At 39.0% G+C, this 23,658-nt stretch overlaps 1 protein-coding gene and 1 long non-coding RNA gene across 3 annotated transcripts; both read left to right on the top strand.

Moving 5' to 3' along the window:
* The first annotated feature begins 2,245 nt into the window (after positions 1-2,245).
* Positions 2,246-9,565, top strand: LOC117319332. Of its 2 annotated transcripts, XR_004530693.1 has the most exons (7): positions 2,246-2,718; positions 2,936-3,075; positions 4,168-4,264; positions 6,307-6,448; positions 7,489-7,621; positions 8,225-8,417; positions 9,426-9,565. It is a non-coding gene; the product is annotated as an uncharacterized LOC117319332 (long non-coding RNA). The 2 variants fall into 2 exon arrangements; XR_004530692.1 differs by lacking the exon at positions 2,246-2,718 and having other exon boundaries at positions 2,825-3,075.
* An 11,466-nt stretch (positions 9,566-21,031) lies between these two features.
* On the top strand, positions 21,032-21,922 carry LOC117319333. The gene is made up of 2 exons (XM_033874167.1): positions 21,032-21,217; positions 21,353-21,922. Exons 1-2 carry the CDS (start codon positions 21,032-21,034, stop codon positions 21,920-21,922), a joined length of 756 nt encoding a protein of 251 aa, XP_033730058.1.
* The last annotated feature ends 1,736 nt before the right edge of the window (positions 21,923-23,658 follow it).

Genomic DNA, 23,658 nt, shown 5'->3' on the forward strand with positions numbered 1-23,658 from the left:
ATGTTTACAAACTGTGACATATTTAAATGCTGTAGTTACCCCGGGATGTATGTGTATTTGGTAATGCTATGTACAAATGTCTGCTAGGTATGTGTATTTGGTAATGCTATGTACAAATGTCTGCTAGGTATGTGTATGTGGTAATGATATGTACATATGTCTGTTAGGTATGTGTATTGGGTAATAATATGTACATATGTCTGTTAGGTATGTGTATTGGGTAATAATATGTACACATGTCTGTTAGGTATGTGTATTGGGTAATGATATGTACATATTTCTGTTAGGTTGTGTATTGGGTAATAATATGTACACATGTCTGTTAGGTATGTGTATTGGGTAATAATATGTACATATGTCTGTTAGGTTGTGTATTGTGTTATAATATGTACATATGTGTGTTAGGTATGTGTATTGGGTAATAATATGTACATATGTCTGTTAGGAATGTGTATTGGGTAATAATATGTACATATGTCTGTTAGGTATGTGTATTGGGTAATAATATGTACATATGTGTTAGGTATGTGTATTTGGTAATAATATGTACATATGTGTTAGGTATGTGTATTTGGTAATAATATGTACATATGTCTGTTAGGTACATGTATGTGTATAGGGTAATAATATGTACGTATGTCTGTTAGGTATGTGTATTGTGTAATAATATGTACATATGTCTGTTAGGTATGTGTATTTGGTAATTATATGTACATATGTCTGTTAAGTATGTGTATTTGGTAATAATATGTACATATGTCTGTTAGGTATGTGTATTTGGTAATAATATGTACATATGTCTGTAAGGGATGTATATTTGGTAATAATATGTACATATGTCTATTAGGTATGTGTATTGGGTAATAATATGTACATATGTCTGTAAGTGATGTGTATTGGGTAATAATATGTACATATGTCTGTTAAGTATGTGAATAGGGTAATAATATGTACATATGTCTGTTAGGTATGTGTATTGGGTAATACTATGTACATATGTCTATTAGGTATGTGTATTGGGTAATAATATGTACATATGTCTGTAAGTGATGTGTATTGAGTAATAATATGTACATATGTCTGTTAGGTTGTGTATTTGGTAATAATATGTACATATGTCTGTTAGGTATGTGTATTGGGTAATAATATGTACATATGTCTGTTAGGTATGTGTACCACTGGTGCCATTGAGCTTGAAATTGGTGAGGATGTTAAGGAAGGCGAGCCAACATAGTGTTGTTATTTTTTGCCCTCGTAAAAACTTTGACATGGTAGCAATATGGCGGCCATTTTGTAACATGATTACGCAATCATGGTTTTCCTGAACTATTTGAAACTTCTTCTCAAATTCCACCAGTGGGATTCAGCTCTTACTTACCAGAAATTATCCTGAGATAGTCTTGATCAAGTTTTATTTTTCGTGTTTATCCAAATTCCAAAATGGCCATCATGGCCAACAGTGCCACTTAACCTGCTACAGGGAATACATACTACAATAGTTTAATGTTCTTTAATTTAGAGTCAGATGACTGTTAAGGCCTTGGGCCTCTTGTTCTGTAATCATGTTAGGGCATCAGAAATAGACATCTTTGATGAAAAAGGCATGGCGATAACAAATATTAGGTCAAACTGTGACCTACTTTTTCAGTAATTATAAATGGACATCTAGGATAAGAAAGGCATGCCAATAACAAATATTGCAAAATTAGGTCACTGTGACCTACTTTTTCTGGAATCATGTTAGGGCAACAGAAATGGACATCTAGGATGAGAAAAGCATGCTGATAGCAAATATTGTAAAAGTAGGTCACTGACCTACTTTTACAGTAATTATATTAGGGCAACAGAAATGGACATCTAAGATTATCAAGGCATGTCAATATTACATATTGCAAAATTCTGTTACATGATCATGTGAGCGTTAAGTCCTATAGGCCTCTTGTTATTTAGAAGTCATTTATAGGTTTAAATATACTTGACACTTGTGACCTTGAATAATGCCAAGGTAATTAATTTGAACAAAATGCTCAGCACTTCCTCCCAGCATGCTGCAGGCCTAATATCGGTTCTCTAGGCCTCTTGGCTGTATAATTTACAACTAAGTTTTTGTTTTAGGTACAACAAAAAGGAGAAGGAGGGGGATCTCAAATCCTAATGCAAGGCATTGGTCTTCCAACAGCTTCTTTGACTGGACAAGGAGAACCAGCACCAAAACCGAAGCCAGTGTCTTTGGAGTCTGGAGAGACTCCTCCCGTCCAGTGTCCACCTGATACTGCTGGCATGGCCAAGCTAAAGAAAAGGACCATAAAAGCGCCATTAACACCAACTTTACTACCGCCAATCCCCCCTATGCCTTCTTCACCTGTCTCTGGACCTGTACAGTTCCAAGTGATAGTGACACCACCACTGCCCACAACCATGGTACCAACTGTACAGCCAGGACAGAAGAGGAAAGCTGTGGATGCAGGGATGGTAAAGAAAAGAAAAACCGCAACTGTCAAGTGCCATAAGTGTGGAGAAGAGAGAACACCTCCCACTCACCAACAGTACATGGGCTTCAGATACTGTGGAAAGACAGAGACAACATCCTTTGATGAATGGAGGGCAAGTTGAAAAAAAGGGCCAGGAAAAGGAAAGGACCACAGTAGAGCCATGTGAAGTCTGCAGAAGGGCAGCCAGTTTCCACAGTAGAGCCTCCTCAGTCATCTGTTGTTAAAAGTAGAGGAAATTTTTTTATGACTTTCTTAACTTATTTCAAATTTGTCATACCTATATATGTTGATATTTTCATGAAATTGTGTAAAAAATGTTGGGTTTTCATAAATCTGTGTCATATAGCAAGTTCTGCAGAGAAGAAAAAGCTTCCATAGTTCTATAGTATCAAAAACAACACTGTAATTGTAATGATATAGAATATCTGCTTACTTTTGTCCAGGACTCCATCCACTTATTTGGCCAAGTTAGACAATCCTGATTCTAATGCAGACATTCCAGTCCCCATGGTCAGAAGCTCTTCAATCAGGTGAAACACCAGGAACAACAGACGAAACTGTACCATCAAAGGATGACAGTACTGTAAGTGGTACATTAGGCTATGGTGATGTTCACAATACTGAGAGTGACATATGTTTTGAGGGTGAGGTCAAAGCTTGGAGGGTCAAATGTCAAGGTTTGAAGAGTGAATGGCTAAGGTGTTCAGGACGAATAGTCAATGTTTGTAGAGTAAAAGGACATGGTTTGAAAGATGAAAGGTCAAGGTTTTGAGGGTGAAATGTTGGGTTTTTTAGGTATATTTCAGCAGCAATAGTAATAAAGTGAAGTTCGTCTGATATAAACCTTCTTCGTGTTAATTATAACCATACAATGCTGTTAAATTTTAGGTCATCTGAGACAAAGTCTCCTGACTCAATATTATGTCTCTAGCATGTTGGGATGAAGAGCTACCAAGCTTGTTCAAATGGATGACCTCGACCTTCATTAAAGGTCACAGAGGTCAAATATGCTAAAATCTATAGGCTCCAAGACCCAATATTAGGTCTGTAGCATGCTGGGATGAAGGGCTACCAAATTTGTTCAAATGGATGACCTTGACTTTCATTCAAGGTCACCGGTCTAATATGCTAAAATCTTTAAACAACTTCTTCTTGTTAACCAAAAGGCCTAGAGACCCAATATTAGGTCTATAGCATGCATGGATGAAGGGTTACCAAGTTTGTTATAATGGATGTCCTTGAACTTCATTCAAGGTCACAGGGATCTAACATGCTAAAATCTTTTTTAAACAACTTCTTCTTGATAACCAAGTGGCCCAGAGACCCAATATTGGGTCTGTAGCATGCTATGATGAAGGGCTACCAAGTTTGTTCAAATGGATGACCTTGACCATCATTCAAGGTCACAGGGGTCAAATATGCTAAAATATATCATAACTCAGGTGACTGTTAAGGCCCATGGACCTCTTGTTTTGGTATATCATTAAGATACTTTTGTATAAAGTAAAGTAAAATAATTTTGTTATATTAGCATTAGACAGCAAAATTTCATCTGTGGTTATTACGGGTAAAACTGGGCCACAATATTGTACAATGATTACCTCTTTTTACCTACAGTGTTTTAAATAATGCCCTGTCACAAACTTTTAATGCCACACCTACAACTGTATTTCAGATGATAGTCACAGACAAAACTGCAGCAAAAACAGGTCAGCATGTTAGCAAAACTGGATGAATACAAACACCTGGAACTTGGCCATAGACTTCTACAGGTAGGAATATTAGGTCACAGACTTCTAAAGGTGAGATAATTAGGTCACAGACTTCCAAAGGTGAGATAATTAGGTCATAGACTTCCAAAGGTGAGATAATTAGCTCACAGACTTCTAAAGGTGAGAGAATTAGGTCAAAGACAGGTGAGATAAATAGTTGAACTTCTACAGGAAAAGTGAAAGACAGATACTGTTCAAAACCTTGACTGAATCTTAAATAGATTTTTTTACAGTAAAATCAATAAAGTTCACAAAAAATTCTTCAGTTTCAGTCAATGCAAGCTTTCGTTGATATGGTTGAGTTTTTCACAGACAGGTCTGACAATAATTATGTTTTGTTTATTTAGTAAATTGTGAATCCATCCTTTTTGTATTGCTTTAGAAGTCCCCTACGGTGATGCCAGGGGGACTTTGCTATAGACCTAATTGGTGTTTTCGATATGAAGTACATTTTTTTAGCCCGAGATTATAACCAAATTTTCCAAAAGCATTAACACAGGTTAGAGTAACTTATTGCAGCAGGTACCTAGCAAGATTTCATAGCAGAAAGTCTTTACATGTATCAAAAAAAGATTAATTTGGGATTGAGTTGTTTGATTTCAAATAGGTTTTTAAAAACAAAATGTGTAGGGAATTGTGCCATAATATTTTGCAATAATTTTAGTTAGTTTGGTTTTACCATGGTTTTGGTTAAGTTCATTTACATTCTTTATTTCATTATTGCTCAAAACTGCATCAAATCAATATAAAACTTGCTTAAAAACCTGTCTTGATGGGATGATTGAATGGAGATAACGCACCTGTTTGATGTTTTTTAGGTTGGCATTATTTATAAGCATGATACTCCATGATTAGTGTTAATTAAATACTTATTTCATTTTATATAACAAGCCCAAAGTAACTTATATAATATTTATAGGCCTTCATGATCTGGACATTTGACGTTGAGGTCCCACTGTCTAAAACTTTCCTACAATGATTATTGCCCGTGAAGAGAGACTGTATTTTTTGTCATAGACAGCTGTTCACATATTGGGTAAGTCACTGGAGTGGCTCCTAATAGGTATGGGGTCCTCTCTCCACTAAACAGTAGGATGTTGTACCTTCAGTATTAACACACTCTTGGTCATGACAGTCCAAGAGACCGGGTCTCCTCGACCAGATTTCTTTCTAATACTGGTCATACTCTCTGTGTTAATTTTCACAATCTGTTCTCCAACACATTGGTTTGCTGTGTTTTGGAGACCAGTGTGGGAAGGTTGGGTAATGTTGGCAGTAAGGCATATCTCAATCATAGCTGCATTGACACCGAGGCTCCCATCGGTGCTGTCTGCATGGCTGTATTCAGAGTTTATCATTTCCGTTCCCTTGTCTTTGTCTCCTTCTCCTCATACAACTTGTAATGGCTGCTGACATATTGGCAGGTATTACACCGCAGTCTCTCTGACCAACCCCATCCCCACTGCTTTGAACTCTGAGAATCAAACTTCAGATATCCTTTGCACTCTCAGTGCTCCAGAATAATATTGTTCCATAGTCTCTCCACATCAATTAGCCGTAATAACTTGTATGTGTAGTTGTCAGGATCTCGTAGAGTAGTCAAAATGTAGGTGTCAGTGATGGAGTTTCAGGATATTCATGTCACTTGGAATCCCAGCAGCTTAAATGTAGTCATTTCACCCTTGTTATCAATCTTGAGTCTTGGGTTAGCCTTACTCCAACAATGTTAGAGGTTTTACACGGCGAGATACTTTTGACAGGACGCCGTGTAACAGTCGGCAAAATAATATCCGATAGAAAAAGAGCCGACCAGCGGCCTCTTATGTTATAGGAGTAGGGTTAGCCTGTTCAAAGGCACTGGCATAAAATACAAAAAATACTTAATTGAGTAGTAAAACCTTTATAACTCACCAACTGAAAATCATATGGTCATTGTATTTACTGATATGATAGAATTATATGTATATTACTTGTGTGCCAAATATGAAATAATTCTGTTAAAAACGGTGCTGCCTGAATGAATATTTGTTTGTATTTTCAAGTAAAACCATACAGTCATATAGAGTTTGGAACTTCACTCTCAGACCAAGGGGGATAACTCCATATTGATTGAGATCATGGACACCTGTCATCACTGAAACTTTACAACTTTATTTGGAATCATCTTCACTTTTGAAAAAACAGGTAAATGAGTGAATCAAAGTCAATATTTCTTTGCTTTATAGTTCTCACAGAAGCATGTTAACCAATCAGCACGGGTTGTATGCGAAAGTATTCTGGTAAGAAAATCAAGTTTTCCATGTTAATGGTACAGCTGTATTTTGATTGAAATGTTTAGGTGTAATGTTGACCTATCTGATATTAATTTGAAGTATGTATTCCAAACTGTCAGAATATACTGATTTTGCTGTACTGACGTGTACCTCCTCGCTGATTTACTCAGGTGTGAATTGACCAGGTATTTCCCCATTATTTTGTGTCTATATCTTCAGCCATCTCTGACTTGAATTGAACTTCAAATCAATTAATTATATAGGGGCTGATTTACTTAAATTACTTTAAATCTGTTAGACATATACAGGACAACCAATTTTGAAATTTTCATTAAATGATTTAATATTTTCATAATACATCTGTATATCTACTCTAAATTTCGCAGAGGATCGTTTTGGTCATTGACCTCTGATCTTGTATTTAATGTGTCACTTTAACACTGTATTATAAGCTGTCCCCTTCTAATCTTGTATTTAATGTGTCACTGTAACACTGTATTATTAGCTGTCCCCTTCTAATCTTGTATTTAATGTGTCCTTGTAACACTGTATTATTAGCTGTCCCCTTCTAATCTTGTATTTAATGTGTCACTGTAACACTGTATTATTAGCTGTCCCCTTCTAATCTTGTATTTAATGTGTCACTGTAACACTGTATTATTAGCTGTCCCATTCTGATCATCTTGTATTTAATGTGTCACTGTAACACTGTATTATTAGCTGTCCCCTTCTAATCTTGTATTTAATGTGTCACTGTAACACTGTATTATTAGCTGTCCCATTCTGATCATCTTGTATTTAATGTGTCACTGTAACACTGTATTATTAGCTGTCGCCTTCTAATCTTGTATTTAATGTGTCACTTTAACACTGTATTATTAGCTGTCCCCTTCTAATCTTGTATTTAATGTGTCACTGATGGTGTTTATGGAATTTTCTCTTGTTTTACAGATGAACCAGTTGTCTGATTACTGATGATCCTGGAGTTACATATCACCCAACCCACCTTAGACTGTAGTATTACAGAGTGTCCGATACCATGATTCCCTATGTGTGGGCTCTAGCGGGGACGTTCCTGTGCCAGGTGACAGTCTTTGGATTCGTTTTCTGTAATTGTCTGTTAAAAGCTTCACATTTAAGCCCACCATTATCAGATGGTGGGCTATTCAAATCCTGTTGTGTCCTAATGGTCCATTGACCGTTCATCTATCTCTCCATAAACAATTGTTATCGCTTTTTCTCAGAAAGTACCAAAGGGATCTTTCTCAAATTTCATATGTATGTTAATTATGCATATTACATTTTAGGACGAATCGGAAAACAACGTTAAAAGTAGTAAAGTGATCTTTCTCAAATTTCAAATAGAAAAATAAAATGTACTTAAAGTATAACAGTAGTGAAATGTAAAGTTTAAATATTTTATTTCAACTGTCAACTGGATTATGTTTTAAACTAGTCATGATTGAACTTCTAAATGAAGTTAATTTAAATAAGGAGTTTGTTTTCCATTTAAAAATTGTCTTTTTTTGTGTCATTGTTGCTGCTCTATACAATTAAACACTGTCTAGTACATGTACAAACATTTAACAAAATTATCTTAATTAAGCAGATTTATCTACATCATATAATTATATTGTATGTTTGATCATTTCTTGGTTATTTTGTATAAAGTCCTATTAACAGCCAGGGTCATATAAAGACGTGCCAGGTTTTGGAGTTGGAGGAAAGCTTTTTTAAGAGTACCCAGATAAAAACCACTGGTCTACGGTCAGTACCGGGCAACTTCCCTGTGTGGGTTTTGAACTCGCAACCCAGAGGTGGAGGGCTTAGTGATAATTTGTCAGGACAACTTAACCACTCGGCCACCAAAGGTATAGGAGGTATTTATCAGCAGGGTCATTGAAATTAATTTTTTTAGATCCACTCATGTGATGTGATGAGTGCAGTGTCGTGTGCCATGGAGGTTGTTTTGATAATATCCGAAACAGACCTGATTTCCGGGAGGTAATGACTGTTATTAAGTATTACATCATAATTAGATTACTGCTCCAAAGGATCCCAGTGGAAAGAAGCCTACTGCTCCAAAGGATCCCAGTGGAAAGAAGCCACCAAGCATTGGATGGGTTATCCCAGGAAAAGGCCATAAACAGATGTATTATGATTATTGTGAATTATCTCCTCAAGAGTGAACAATCACAAAATTACATGTATATTTATTGGCCCCCTATCGTTTTCCTAACCATCCATCCTGTATTTAAGAACAAAATTTGTCAGCACTCGAGCGACTTCATTCCTTGAAGGATTTGTAAAGACATCAAACTTTTTTGCTCACCTGGCCCAAATGGCTAAGTGAACTTATGCCATGTGGCAGCGTTCGTCATCTGACATCTGTCCATCTGGTATCAACTATTCCTGTCATGATATTTTGCTGATAGGTTCCTTGGATGAGCCCCAACAAAGTTTACAAAAACAAATGTCCTTGACCCATATTCAAGGTCACAGAGGTCAAATTCCTTCAAACATTTAAACGGACTCCACACTGACCAAGACTTCAAGAGTCATGAGATTTGGTTGAAAGGTTCCTTGAATGAGGCCCCACAAAGTTTGTGAAAATAAATTACCTTGACCCATATTCCGATACCTAGTGTGATGGTATTTGGCCAAAAGGTCACTTGGATGAGTCTTGATAAAGTTCCAAATTTACCTTGACCTATATTCAGGATCACAAGGTTAAATTGCTTAAAAGACTTCTTCTGGTTCACTTAACCTTTGACCCAGACCCAGATTATTTGATAGATTAGAAATCATATTGCTTATAGTCAATGGATGTATCAAATACATGGGGTGTTTGTTTGTTCATCTAAAGCAATTTGATTTATATTTTCCAGATCCATTGGTTGTGGGAGTCATATGTGGAAAGCTAGATCCTGATGACAGTATTTGAAGTCTGATGTGGCATATTTCATCTTAAGCATAATTACTGCTGCTGCTGGAATGGATGTGTTTTCAACTGTTTAATTTACACATTTACCAGGTAATATTATCAGACCTATATAGTTGCAGTGTATGAAAATTCCTTAGACAATATGTCTACAGAAAATTGAAATCCCATAGCCCAAGTCATTTTTCCATAGACCAATTTTGTAAACTGTTTAAAGTAGCATATATAGCTGCATCACGCAAAAGCTTGTATCATCCAGTTCATACTCACTCAAATGTTTGAAGCCAATAACTTGCTATTCTCTAATTTCATATGATCGTTTGTCAGAAAATATAGGAATGTGTCTTACATGAATTGAAATGTATGTCAGGACTCAAACTTGTCATAGCCAATTGCTATAGCTTCTGGCCATCGGACCACCTTTACTATTGAACACTGTAGTTGACTTGAAAATTTCATTGCTTAGCTTGTTTGTTCCTTTTAAATGTATTTTCATTCTTTTAGCGTAATTAAAATTCCTTATAAAGTCATACAGTCTGAAAATACCATTTGCACAGTGCTGCATTTCAATTAGAAATGTTTGATGCTTTCATTGAATAATAATATAAATGTATTTCTGCACTTGAAATTTCAGGGTATCCAGGTGTCTAGCATCCAGGGTTAATGACTAATATATACATGTATGTTATCATAATGTAAAAATGATATAATACCAGTTGTATATGTGTGTATAGTATAATTATAAACTGTAGTTAACCTTGGCTATTTGTTAATACTTGTTGCTTTTATAACTGACAAAATGTTGCTGGCCAGCTTGTAGCAGTATATGTTACCTAAGTTTTACCCTACAATGCCAAAATTTATCAAAATTTGTACGATGTATTAATGTTGTTTGACTGAAGTGGGTACATTGTTGTGTACTGTATTATAATATAGCTGGTTGTTTCAGAGCGATGAATGCCTGATGAATCAGGGCATTTATGAAATGTAAAAAATGGATGTCCAAATTTTAAGACCACAATTTCAATCTCATTTCATTGTTTTGTTTTCATAATCAAACATTTTAGATAGAGAGTACCAAATGAGTTGGTATACGTAGATCACTGGCGATCTGAGATCCAGATTGATGGTGACATGACAAGGTCACTCAACTGACTAGTACATCAGTGATCCAAGGTCCAGTGTCAGAATCTCAGTAATTTGTCCTCAACAATAACATTGTTGTAAGGAAGCTGGAAATATACAGACATACTCTCACATACTCTCACATACTGACCCATACTCTCCAATGCTATGACATACTCTGACATATGCTGACATACTCTGTCATACTGTGACATACAAGTAGCTCTGCCTGACATACTCTGGCATACACTGCCATACCCTGCCATACTCTGACATACTTTGCCATACTCTAGCTGACATACACTGCCATACTCTGCCATAATCTGCCATACACTGCCATACTCTGCCATTCTCTGCCATACACTGCCATACTCTGACATACACTGCCATAATCTGCCATTCTCTGCCATACACTGCCATACTCTGCCATGCTCTAAACATACTCTGAAATACCCTGCCACACTCTTACATACTCAATCATACTCTAACAACTATCACTGTTACCCCTGGACAAATCCCTTCCTGGATCATCACAAACCCAAGACATTAAGCTGTTGTATATGACTCGAACAGCATTAGCAGAGTCTCGGGGCTTTCCAATGATGTCCTGGATGTTAGGAAGGTAGGCATCACAGCTACAGAAATGTTCTTTTTAGCAATAGACCAGATGTCTCATCATCACAACATCCCAGATACGCCTGTACACCTGTCCATCTGGCTGTCTAATTTGTTGGCCTCAACACCTGTCTGACTTGTCAAATAGACACCTGTCTAACTGGTCAGCCTCGATGTCCATCTAACTTGTCGGCTTGGACACATGCCATTAGGTTGGCCTCGACACCTGTCTTGCAGGTTCACCTTGACACCTGTCTAACAGGACAGCCTTGACACCTGTCTTACAGGTTCTCCTTGACACCTGTCTGTTGGGACGGCCTGGACACCTGTCTTACTGATTCACCTCGACACCTGTCTTACTGGTTCACCTTGACACCTGTCTAACTGGTTCACCTCGACACCTGTTTTACTGGTTCACCTCGACACCTGTCTTACTGGTTCACCTCAACACCTGACTTACTGGTTCACCTCGACACCTGTCTTAATGGTTCACCTCGACACCTGTTTTACTGGTTCATCTTGACACCTGTCTAACTGGTTCATCTTGACACCTGTCTTACTGGTTCATCTCGACACCTGACTTACTGGTTCACCTCGACACCTGTCTAACTGGTTAACCTCGACATCTGTCTGTCGGGACGGCCTCGACACATGTCTTACTTGTTCATCTTGATACCTGTCTAACTTGTTTACCTCGACACCTGTCTTACTGGTGCACCTCGACACCTGTCTGTCGGGTCGGCCTCGACAGCTGTCTTACTGGTTCACCTCAATACCTGACTTACTGGTTCACCTCAACACCGGACAGACTGATTCACCTCAACACCTGTCTTACTGGTTCACCTCAACACCTGACTTACTGGTTCACCTTGACACCTGTCTGGAGGGAGGGCCTCGACACCTGTCTTACTGGTTCACCTCGACGTCTGTTTTACTGGTTCACCTGAACACCTCACTTACTGGTTCACCTCGACACCTGTCTTACTGGTTCACCTCGACACCTGTCTGTCGGGACGGCCTCAACACCTGACTTAATGGTTCACCTCGATACCTGACTTAATGGTTCACCTCAACACCTGACTTACTGGTTCACCTCGATACCTGACTTACTGGTTCACCTCAACACCTGTCTTACTGGTTCACCTCGACACCTGATTTACTGGTCCACCTCGATACCTGACTTACTGGTTCACCTCGACACCTGTCTTACTGGTTCACCTCGACACCTGACTTACTGGTTCACCTCGATACCTGACTTACTGGTTCACCTCGACACCTGTCTTACTGGTTCACCTCGACACCTGTCTTACTGGTCACCTCGACACCTGTCTTACTGGTTCACCTTGACAATTGTCTTACTGGTTCACCTTGACACATGTCTTACTGGTTCACCTTGACACCTGTCTTACTCGTTCACCTTGACACCTGTCTTACTGGTTCACCTCAAAACCTGTCTTACTGGTTCATCTCGACACCTGTCTTACTGTTTCGCCTCAACACCTGTCTTACTGGTTCACCTCGACACCTGTCTGTCGGGACGGCCTCAACACCTGTCTTTCTAGTTCACCTCAACACCTGTCTTACTGGTTCACCTCAACACCTGTCTTACTGGTTCACCTCGACACCTGTCTTACTAGTTCACCTCGACACCTGTCTTACTGGTTCATCTTGACACATGTTTAACTGGTTCACCTCGACATCTGTCTGTCGGGACGGCCTTGACACCTGTCTTACTGGTTCACCTCAACACCTGTCTGTCGGGACGGCCTCGACACATGTCTTACTTGTTCATCTTGACACCTGTCTAACTTGTTCACCTCGACACCTGTCTTACTGGTGCACCTCGACACCCGTCTTACTGGTTCACCTCGACACATGTCTGTCGGGTCGGCCTCGACACCTGACTTACTGGTTCACCTCAACACCGGACTTACTGGTTCACCTCAACGCCTGACTTACTGTTTCACCTTGACACTTGACCTACTGGTTCACCTCGACACCTGTCTTACTGTTTCAACACGACGTCTGTCTTACTGGTTCAACTCGACGTCTGTCTTACTGGTTCACCTCGACGTCTGTCTTATGGTTCACCTCGACAATTGTCTTACTGGTTCACCTCGACAATTGTCTTACTGGTTCACCTTGACACCTGTCTTTCTCGTTCACCTCGACACCTGTCTTACTGGTTCACCTCAAAACGTGTCTTACTGGTTCATCTCGACACCTGTCTTACTGTTTCGCCTCACCACCTGTCTTACTGGTTCACCTCGACACCTGTCTGTCGGGACGGCCTCAACACCTGTCTTTCTAGTTCACCTGAACACCTGTCTTACTGGTTCACCTCAACACCTGTCTTAATGGTTCACCTCGACACCTGTTTTACTGGTTCATCTTGACACCTGTCTAACTTGTTCATCTTGACACCTGTCTTACTGGTTCATCTCGACACCTGTCTTACTGGTTCACCTCGACATCTATCTTACCGGTTCACCTTGACACCTGTCTTACTGGTTCACCTCAACACCTGTCTTACTGGTTCATCTCGACACCTGTCTGTCGGGACGGCCTCCACACCTGTCTTACTGTTTCACCTCAACACCTGTCTTACTTGTTCACCTCAACACCTGGCTTACTTGTTCACCTCAACACCTGACCTACTGGTTCTCCTCAACACCTGTCTTACTTGTTCACCTCAACACCTGTCTTACTGGTTCACCTCAACACCTGTCTTACTGGTTCACCTCGACACCTGTCTTACTGGTTCACCTCGACGTCTGTTTTACTGGTTCACCTGAACACCCGACTTACTGGTTCACCTCGACACCTGTCTGTCGGGACGGCCTCAACACCTGACTTACTGGTTCACCTCGATACCTGACTTAATGGTTCACCTCAACACCTGTCTTACTGGTTCACCTCGATACCTGACTTACTGGTTCACCTCAACACCTGTCTTACTGGTTCACCTCAACACCTGTCTGTCGGGACGGCCTCAACACCTGTCTTACTGGTTCACCTCGACACCTGTCTTACTGGTTCACCTCGACACCCGTCTTACTGGTTCACCTTGACACTTGACCTACTGGTTCACCTCGACACCTGTCTTACTGGTTCAACTCGATGTCTGTCTTACTGGTTCACCTCGACACCTGTCTTGCTGGTTCACCTCGACGTCTGTCTTTATGGTTCACCTCGACAATTGTCTTACTGGTTCACCTCGTCAATTGTCTTACTGGTTCACCTCGACACATGTCTTACTGGTCACCTCGACGTCTGTCTTATGGTTCACCTCGACAATTGTCTTACTGGTTCACCTCGACAATTGTCTTACTGGTTCACCTCGACACATGTCTTACTCGTTCACCTCGACACCTGTCTTACTTGTTCACCTCAAAACGTGTCTTACTGGTTCACCTCGACACCTGTCTTACTGGTTCGCCTCAACACCTGTATTACTGGTTCACCTCGACACCTGTCTGTCGGGACGGCCTCAACACCTGTCTTTCTAGTTCACCTCAACACCTGTCTTACTGGTTCACCTCGACACCTGCCTTACTAGTTCACCTCGACACCTGTCTTACTGGTTCACCTCGACACCTAACTTACTGGTTCACCTCGACACCTGTCTTACTGGTTCACCTCGACACCTAACTTACTAGTTCACCTCAACACCTGTCTTACTAGTTTACCTCGACACCTGACTTACTGGTTCACCTCAACACCTGTCTTACTGGTTCACCTCGACACCTGTCTTACTGGTTCACCTCGACACCTGTCTGTCGGGACTGCCTCCACACCTGTCTTTCTAGTTCACCTCAACACCTGTCTTACTGGTTCACCTCAACACCTGTCTTACTGGTTCACCTCGACACCTGCCTTACTGGTTCACCTCGACACCTGACTTACTGGTTCACCTCGACACCTGTCTTACTGGTTCACCTCGACACCTAACTTACTGGTTCACCTCGACAACTGTCTTACTGGTTCACCTCGACACCTGTCTTACTGGTTCACCTCGACACCTAACTTACTAGTTCACCTTCAACACCTGTCTTACTAGTTTACCTCGACACCTGACTTACTGGTTCACCTCGACACCTTTCTTACTGGTTCACCTCGACACCTAACTTACTGGTTTACCTCGACACCTGTCTTACTGGTTCACCTAAACACATGTCTAACAGGTTGGCCTCGATGTCCATCTAACTTGTCGGCCTAGACAGCTGTCCATTAGTTTGGCCCGTACACCTGTACATCTGTCTGTTGGGGCGGCCTCGACACCTGTCTTACTGGTTCACCTCGACACCTGTCTGTCGGGACTGCCTCCACACCTGACTTACTTGTTCACCTCAAAACCTGTCTTACTGGTTCACCTCAAAACCTGTCTTACCGGTTCACCTTGATACCTGTCTTACTGGTTCACCTCGACACCTGTCTATCAGGACGGCCTCGACATCTGTCTAACTGGTTCACTTCAATACCTGATGATTTGGTTGACGTCTGTAGATCTGTCCGTTATAAAAACACCGCTGATCTTTACGAGAGGTGTTTTAAAAGATTTTAATGATTTTTATACTGTTCCACTTTTAGTTCATCTCTTTTTTTTTTCTAATGGAAAACAATCCATTTAACTAGCCCCTCACTTTCTTGATAATAATTATTGTTTTATAAACTAAATTTACCATTTACAGTACAAAACTGTATATAAAGTAGTGTGAGGGAGAAGTTATGATATTTAACAAAAGTGAAAATTAGCATACAGATGACATCAACGATCAGAAGCCAGGTACATATCAAAGAGCAGATATATATGTGTCTCCAGTTCTGACTATATTAGGAGGCAAGACTTTTTGTCTGCCACTTATACACTGAGGGTCCTAGACCGTTCAATTACGTTAAAAAACGTTCTGTTGTAGAAAATCGTTAATTTATGACAATGTACCGTTCATAGTTCGTGTCTGCCGTTCAATCTAGCAATCTACTGTTAATTCTTCAAATCAGTGTTCACCCCTCCCGGTACACTGTTCATTTAACATTCTACCGATCATTCTTCAAGTTGTACCGTTCAGTATTCAGAAAGTATCTATTTTTCACGGACAGCGTTCTCGTGTGAAGGAACCGTGTATACCTCGCGGATGCTGTTCTGTTTGCAGGTCTACCGCTGAATTTTGAATTCGAGTGTTCAGTCTTACGAAATCATTCAGTTCTCGCGACCCACCGTTCAGTTTTCGGCATATCGTTCAGTTTTGGCAACACCATAAAGTTTTCATGACCCACCATTCAGTTTTTGGGTTTATAGTTTTTTAGCCTCGGGCTAATCTATCGACCAGCAACGCCAGCACAGCCAGCCATACGCGCTGCCTCCTACTTTACCTGAACAGCAGTCATGCGTGACGACCTATCTCAGATCAGTGCCCAGGGAAACAGGGGTCACCTCGGCATGCGCGCTTTTCAGTGACGCTGCCTTACCACAGGTAAAAATTATAACTGGATTATGATTCTATAACTTCTAAAAATTGCTCAAAATCAATGTTGTATACTCTTCACTATCTAATCGTATGACTTCACTTATACCGTCATATTTCATGTACACCGATATATATAATATATACATCATATTGATTGCACATTTGCAATGTAGAAGTGGTAATATTATAAAATGTGTCGTTTTCAAGATAGTACAGACTTTGCAATTATTCATATTGGTCTTCATATGATAATGTTAACTGCAAACAATGCACTCGTGATAGAAATAGAATGAAGTATATGCATAACAATTGTTCCATATCGCAGTATTCGCGCATGAAAGGACTGATACCCGGCCTAATGAAATAAAAATCAAATCACTGTGTATCACAATACTATGTAATACATATCTTTCTATTCCTCATTGTTTCTTTTCTTTTACAACAATCAGCTAACCAGATTTCTTGGAAAGGACCAGTAAATGATAAGCCATTTAATTATATCTTTATGTAAGTGTATATACATGTGTTACTTGATAATAAATTGTTTTAAACAGATCACAAAGTCGATGCTCGTTCGATTTTATTCTATTTATTTTTACAATGCATAACGTATAGAAAAACATGTGTAATATAAGCATAGCATGTGTTATTAGTTTGATTGATGGGACTAAACGTCCTTGTTCCAGTTATAACGAGATCATGAGTTTGAGACCCTGTTGGGGCACGACTCATGCAAATTGTATGTCCTCGTAATTTGTCTTATTATATATTACATGGTCACCCCGCTATTCTGTATATCAAACACTTTGGACAGTCCCAAAGACCACTTATTAACGTCAATTTACCTCATCATTACGACCATTATCGTGTGGTTTGGCTTGATCCTTATATGATTAAAGCACGTAAAGTCAGAATTTAAGATTTTTATGTCATATGACTTAACCTATACCGTCATGTTTCATGTACATCAATATGCATATATATATATACATAATATTGATTGCACAATGGCAATAATCCAATAATCAGTCAAACACCAATAAATGTATATTAGGTATGTGTTTACCATTTCTTACTCATTACTTTAATACTGTTAAAAGAAACACGGCATCAACACTTTTTTTTATAAAAGAATGTGCCATTTTATTCACATATTAATATTCAAATAGACATACCAACAGTTCTGGATACTATGGTTTATGAGACAAAACGATACACACGTACATTCAACTTATGCATTATATTCTATACGAAATCCGCTTTTAGTCATGAATGACACTTAATTTATTCAAAAAATGATATATTATATAGTATCATCATAATCGAAAATAGACTAAATGTCTCCCGTATGAAAACCAGTGTTGGAACCTACAACATTCTCATGTCATAGTCTCATGGATTACAGACGATTAAATGCTTGAAAAAGATATATACAGTGGAACCTCTATAAACCAAACATGCACGGGACATGGCTATTTGTTTGGTTTACAGAGGGTTCTTTTTGGAGAAGTTTGATCGAAAAATGACTGGTCGAATTCCGGATATAATTGGTTTGGATGATGTTTTGTTAGAAAGTTCCCGATTACAAACCTGCACGTACATAAGTAGCCAATTTGGTTTGTCTGAATGATATAAATATTATGAACGTTAATCAATGTATATGTTGCATATTATACAAGACAGACAAATGACTATAACTGTAGTTTTAAACAGTATGTTAACATGTACAGCTGCACTTAACGTTCGACCTACATTTTTTACATACGTTGAAGCTTCGTCATGTGGATGTGGCCGATACACATCGAAGAATATGAAAGGGTGTGAAGAGTTTTGGTTTCAATATTATTTACAAGTGATCAGTTGATATTGGTCGTATTTCTGTTATCGGTATTGCCTAAAGATTCAGATTCTTTTATTTCCATGTGTTACAAGAAAAAACTACCACGGGCTTCATTTACGACCATATAAAAACACCCCTTTTTGGGCCTCATTTAAATTAGATGCGAAACTCGCGATCGGGCTTCTAGCTCTACTTGCATTGAGAAGAAATCGACGCGTGGCATTGTTTCATAATTGTTGTGTTGATTAAATACACTAGACCTACCGTCATAATGGCCCTTGGGGGTATATATTGGATACCTGTACAGATTATAACTCCCTATCAACACACCTTAATCCCTATGTAAACACCCCACCCTAACCAGAGTTGGTGTTCGGGGAAGACCCCTTACAGATCACCTGCATGTATACGGAGGTCTCGAGACAATTAGGCTTCACACAATACCAGGTGTTGTTTCACGGTCGACTGGCCTGACCTCGTGTCATAATCGCTCAGGTAAGCCGGTTTTCAGAAGTAACTTTTGATATATTTTAACAGGTCCTGGACTCTAAATCGGTCCGGTGTTCGGAATTCAGAGGGAAACACGCTCAGAGAGATATGGGCTGGTCATCTTGTTTATCAAAACAGCGTAAGGACATTTTCAGGACGTATTGCCGACTTCAAAACGTAGACACGCACAGGATTTTACATGGTCATCTAGAAGAGACAATGCGTGGGAAGCGCGTGTGAAGAAACTCGCGAGTGACTTTAATATATTACATATACTTAACAGTAACACTACAATTAGAGTAAAATGCGTAACATTAGCAATGCACTCATTGTGTCTAATGAATATACGCGGTTAAAAAATCCATGGAACAACCGACGAAACCAGGGAAACAAACTTCGGACATACAGATGTTTCAAAAAGGATTTTATTTCTGAATACTACGTCAATTTCTACCTCTATGTGATAGAGACTGGTCGTTACACAAACTTAAATGAGGAACACTGTTGATGTCCTACATACAGCGATATACGTGCTGAGTTATTTCAACAATGTAGTACACTATGTAGCGATTTCTATTCATTATCTGCAAAATAATGATCCTCAATATCTTTTATCTAAATCTATATACAAAAAACAAAGACAATTGTTTGTTTCTTACAATTCAATTAATAATTATCTTCATTTAATAAATAATATTTCAATATATGCTCTTAAATCATAACAAGTTTGAAAAGACACCAATGTACTGTACTGTATGTACATTTCACAAACTTTTCAAGATGCTCTAGACCTGTGTTTTGCCGATACCAAACTGTTCAGCAAGTTGTCTCTGGCTACGGCCATTGCCACATTGAATCAGTTCAACTTTCTTTTTTAGTAATAACTCGTTACGTTTACGTGGTGTGGCCATCATGAGCGAAAATAGAAATGAAGTGAGAAAGAATAGCATAATTCTACTGAAATATTTGAAACCAAACAGGTTTTTTTCAAGTTTTAATAACACCTTTTGTACTACAGTTCAGTTCAGTTCAGTAGTACAGTTGCGCTTGACCGGAAAAAAAAATCAAACGTTACGATGTTTATTTTACTCACCTATATGTAATCGGGTCTTAAAACGACCAACAGCCACAAATCAATTATTTTAATACCATAATTAATAAACAAATGTACGGTTATTACAATGTTCAAGCCCGGATAGATAATCTGATCACTTGTGTATTTAATCCGTCACAGCGCCACCTAGGAAGGGCGATCATCCGTAACGGAAAAACAAAGGACAACAGACGAAAACCCGGCACATGCTGGCTTGTTACGAACAATGAAAGACAAGTAACTATAAGATGGCGGCCAGGTGTGTTGTCACGTACGAGCCTCGGAAAAGGAGAAGCTTTTTTAAGTGCTGTCTAGGTTGAATATGGTCTATTGAATGGAACAATTACCTCACTTTGCAGTGGCGGTTGCAATGGTTATAAGCATATGAATGTGACTTTGGTGAAAATCGGCTTTTAGAGTCATTTTAATACCCCTATATAGCCTTATACGTAGTGCTATTTATAGACATTATTATACTTACGCGCTCACCTGTACACCTGTGAAAGGTAGTCATGGTCAAGGATTCGTCACGCTCTACCGACTGTTAGAAAGTGCTACCTAAATCATTGTATACAACATTGATCAGTCCTGGACATTTCTGTTTATGTGTATGTATATGCCTTGGCTACCGTGGGTTTACTTGTGACATTTGTGAAGTGTCCAGTACAGTGGTCATCGCCGATTGACAGTCACGCATCAATGGTTATTTGAAAGAAGCTAAGTATAGCCCTATGAGCAGTATGGATTCCGTAACAACATCGACGATTCTCCAAGCGACCAGGGAAGTGATGTTTGATGAATCGGGTGATAATGCTGGGAATGATACCAAACTTAACCAAATGTATGAACTAATGAAGTAAATGAATAACAGACTAGAACAGCTCGGTCCAATCAGTGAAAAGTTAAATCAAGTCCAACGTACGATGAATTCGTTATCTCTCAAAGTAGGGAATCTGGAAAATGAAGTTGGTATATTAAAGGTCAAAGGTCAAGATATGAAGCAAAGTTGCAATGTAATTAGTGATATGTATGATGAGGTGAAAAGGGTGTCAAAAAAGCAAGGGGATGAATTATTGAAGCTGCAAAAGGCCGTTCACACACATATGCCTGTAAAGGAGAACTTTGAAAGCCTTGAAAAAATTGTGAATGAGTTGAGATCTGATAAAGATGAATTGAAACGAAATATTACAGACTTAAGGTGGCGCTCTATGAAGAAAAACCTGGTGTTCAGTGGTCTGCTGTAGTCACCTAACGAGGATACAGAATCGCTACTTCGAGAGTTTTTGCACGTAGAATTGAACATCCAGAACCATATCGAGCTTGGAAACGTCCATCGATTTGGAAAGTTCATTCGCGGTAAACGAAGGCCGATTTTCGCTCGGTTTATCTTCAACAATGATAGGTCCTTGGTGTTCAAGCGGTCGGGTATGTTGGCAGGAACTTCGTTCTTTATCAACGAACAATTTCCATCAGAAGTCGAACACAAACGAAGGCAGCTTTACCCTACGTATAGAGACCTTAAGGCCAAACACCACAAGGTCAAGCTTGTCAGGGGCAAGCTCATTGTGGACGGCAAGTTGTACACGGGTCCCCTGGTAAGCAGTGACGTCAGAGCGAAGAACAGCAACCCACGACAGACCAGAACTTACAGTGACGTTGCTCAAAGTCCGACTAACGGGTCTCCCAGTGAGCATGCCCAACCCACTAAACGTTCACGCTTTAACAGCAACAGTGAGTCGCCACGGAGTAGTGCTCGTTTTTTGCCATCTACGACAAACTCGTCATCAGGTGAAACCATTCCAAAGACTGTATAGGATTAGGAGGAGAGTGAACTCCCTACTGTTAACGTTCTATCATGGAACGTTTGCAGATCACTTGTTGATAAACTTAATGATCAAGACTTCTTGTTTATACGAATGTTGGATTAGCAGTGAAGATGACATCTCTATCACAGGGTATACTGATTGTGTCATACTTAGGCTCCATGGTAGAGGAGGAGGCATAGTAATATATATCAAATCTTGCAAAGGCGAGAAATGTCGTGTAGTGGAAACTGTTATAGACAGCATTAGTGTAATCAAACTGTCATATACGTCTAGAAGGGATATCTATGCAATTGGTAATTATTTCCCTCCTGTGAATAGCACGTACTATGCAAAGAATGATTTAGATCTGTTTGTATTACTAGAGGAAACTGTAGGTAAATATAAAGAGTTTGGTGAATGTTTTAGCAATAGGTGATTTTAACAGCCGTACTGGTCAATCTGAGGACTATATTGCCTTTGATAAAGTTAGTGAATTTTCAGCCCATGTATTATCCAATATATTCGAATACCTCCCTGATTCTAATGTTTGTACACGGGCAAATATGGACCTCTATGTTAACCAGTTCGGAAGACAACTTTTGTCTCTCTGTAAAACCACTGGTCTCAAAATTTTAAACGGTAGACATGCTGGTGATGGTAATGGCCATTATACGTTTATCAGTAACAATGGAGCCAGTCTTGTTGATTATGTTTAAGTTCCTCATGCTTTGATAAAGTCCATAGCACAGTTCGAATCTAGTGTATTTAATCATTTTTTGACCACTCCCCTGTGTCGTTCACATTACCTTCGTTATTTTCCGTTATGAAAGAAACTGTTGATATAGAATCCAAATCCTATAGAATAACTGTAAAATGGAATGAGAACGAAAAACAGTCGATCAAAGAGACACTTCTAGCAAATTCCACTGAGCTATTTGAACTATGTAATGGCTCTGAACTGAGCGAAAGGGATATAAATAATGCTGTAAATAATTTTTCAGATCTTGTAAAAATGTCACCATACTGTTGTTCAAATGTCACAGAACATGTCAGAGATAAGAAAGCGGTGACTGAAGATAAGCCTTGGTTCAATAATCAATGTAAGCAAATGTTCAGAGAATACAAGATAGCACTTTCTACTTTTAATTTATGTAAATCAGTCGAAAATCGTGAAAATTTCGTCAGTTGCAAGAGGTCTTATAAAAAACTTTGTTGAAGCGTTAATATAAGCTTCACCAGGGAAATATGTTAGAATATCTAAGAAAATATAACTCAAAACGGTTTTATAAGCAATTCAGAAATAGGAAGTCGGTTAATTCACAGAAGATATCTCTAGAAGAATTTCAAAAACACTTCTGCAATCTTGCATCCTCTGAAATACAAACTGATGAAAGTATTAATAATTATATGAACCAGTATGACGACATACCCATTCATACTCCAGTGTTTGATGAACTTGATGTCGATATTACAGGTTTTGAAATAGAATGTGCAATCCGAAAACTTAAACCCACAAAGCTTGTGGTATCGATGAAATGCTGCATGAGTATTGTATCCATTGTTCTGAAGTGTTTGTACCTTGTCTTTTTAACAATATTTTCAAATCAGGTATTTATCCTCGTACATGGTAAGTTGGAAATATTGTTCCAGTATTTAAGAAAGGCGATCCAAGTAACCCTGATTACTACAGTATTTCAATCGTCAGTTGTATACTTTACGTCTGTATTAAATGATAGGTTAGTGAA

Source organism: Pecten maximus, unplaced genomic scaffold (assembly GCF_902652985.1).
Source record: "Pecten maximus unplaced genomic scaffold, xPecMax1.1, whole genome shotgun sequence".
NCBI lineage: Eukaryota > Metazoa > Mollusca > Bivalvia > Pectinida > Pectinidae > Pecten > Pecten maximus.

Bases quoted from the DNA above. Each gene is read 5' to 3' on its own strand.
- LOC117319333 (XM_033874167.1), top strand. From the start codon at position 21,032: ATGAATTCGTTATCTCTCAAAGTAGGGAATCTGGAAAATGAAGTTGGT. The intron at 21,218-21,352 runs GTAAAGGAGAAC...GGTCTGCTGTAG, and splicing joins CCGTTCACACACATATGCCT to TCACCTAACGAGGATACAGA.